This window comes from Microtus oregoni, unplaced genomic scaffold (genome assembly GCF_018167655.1).
Source record: "Microtus oregoni isolate MIOR12 unplaced genomic scaffold, Mior012 000056F_ref0000123, whole genome shotgun sequence".
Lineage (NCBI taxonomy): Eukaryota > Metazoa > Chordata > Mammalia > Rodentia > Cricetidae > Microtus > Microtus oregoni.
The window spans coordinates 1819682-1820682 of NW_024543832.1; the positions used below are offsets into that span (position 1 = coordinate 1819682).

Consider the following 1001-nt stretch of genomic DNA (forward strand, 5'->3'; position numbering starts at 1 on the left):
TATGCCTCTCTGATAAGGCTACTCTGTGGCCCAGAGATCTGTGTGATCTCAGCGCCACCTGCTGGTCCTGAGCACTTTGCATGGAAGTTTGTGTGTGAGTTCACAGTAGCTTTCATTCACTGTGTCTCTTGCACAATAATATATGGCTGTGTCCTCAGACTTCAGACTGCCCATTTCCAGGTATAGGGTGTTCTTGGCATTGTCTCTGGAGATGGTGAATCGGCCCTTCACAGCGTCAGCATAGTAGATGCTATTACTATTATAAATATATGCAACCCACTCCAGGGCCTTCCCTGGAGACTGGCGGACCCAGCTCATCCCATAATTACTGAAGGTGAATCCAGAGGCCACACAGGAGAGTTTTAGGGACTTTCCAGGTTGCACCAAGCCTCCTCCCGACTGCACAAGCTGAACCTCACTTTTGACACCTGCAAACACAGAGATTCCTGATTAGAAAACTCTCACAGAATCTAATTTTCTTCATCCTCATATACACAGATGCACACAGCATCTGGTCTCCATTACCTTTTAAAATAATGGCAAGCAAAAGCCAACTGAGCCCCAAGTCCATGGTGAATGGTATCTGATCAGTGGTGATCTGTGATTAGAAGGACCAGGGAACTCAGGTCTGGGCTCTTCTGTATGAGTTACAGGGTCAGGGCAGTGCTGGTTTTCATTGGCACAGAGAACCTTCATTTGCATGTCTTCCAGCTATAATTGCTCTGGTGTTGGAGCCTTGAGAGAAGGCAGTGCTTATAACAGATATAAGGCGTCAAAATCAATGACAGTTATAGAATTTGAAATAAAGTTGTAGTTCTGGATTCTCATTTCCCTTGTGAAGAAAGAATTCACAGCACTCCAGTTAATTTCTTTATGTGTGTGTGTGCACAGAACATGTGGATATTTGCGATCAGGTCTCTTAGTACAAATATGAAATTATGTCTGCCAAAAACAGGAGCTCAGTTTTTCCTACTTTCTGGCATGGAAAAGAATCCTCCCTG

At 44.6% G+C, this 1001-nt stretch overlaps 1 gene segment (V, D, J or C); it reads right to left on the minus strand.

Moving 5' to 3' along the window:
- Nucleotides 1-48: 48 nt before the first annotated feature.
- On the minus strand, nucleotides 49-626 carry LOC121438506. The segment is given in 2 exon segments: nucleotides 49-428; nucleotides 526-626. Coding segments are annotated over 2 exon segments (426 nt in total).
- Between the last annotated feature and the right edge of the window lie 375 nt (nucleotides 627-1001).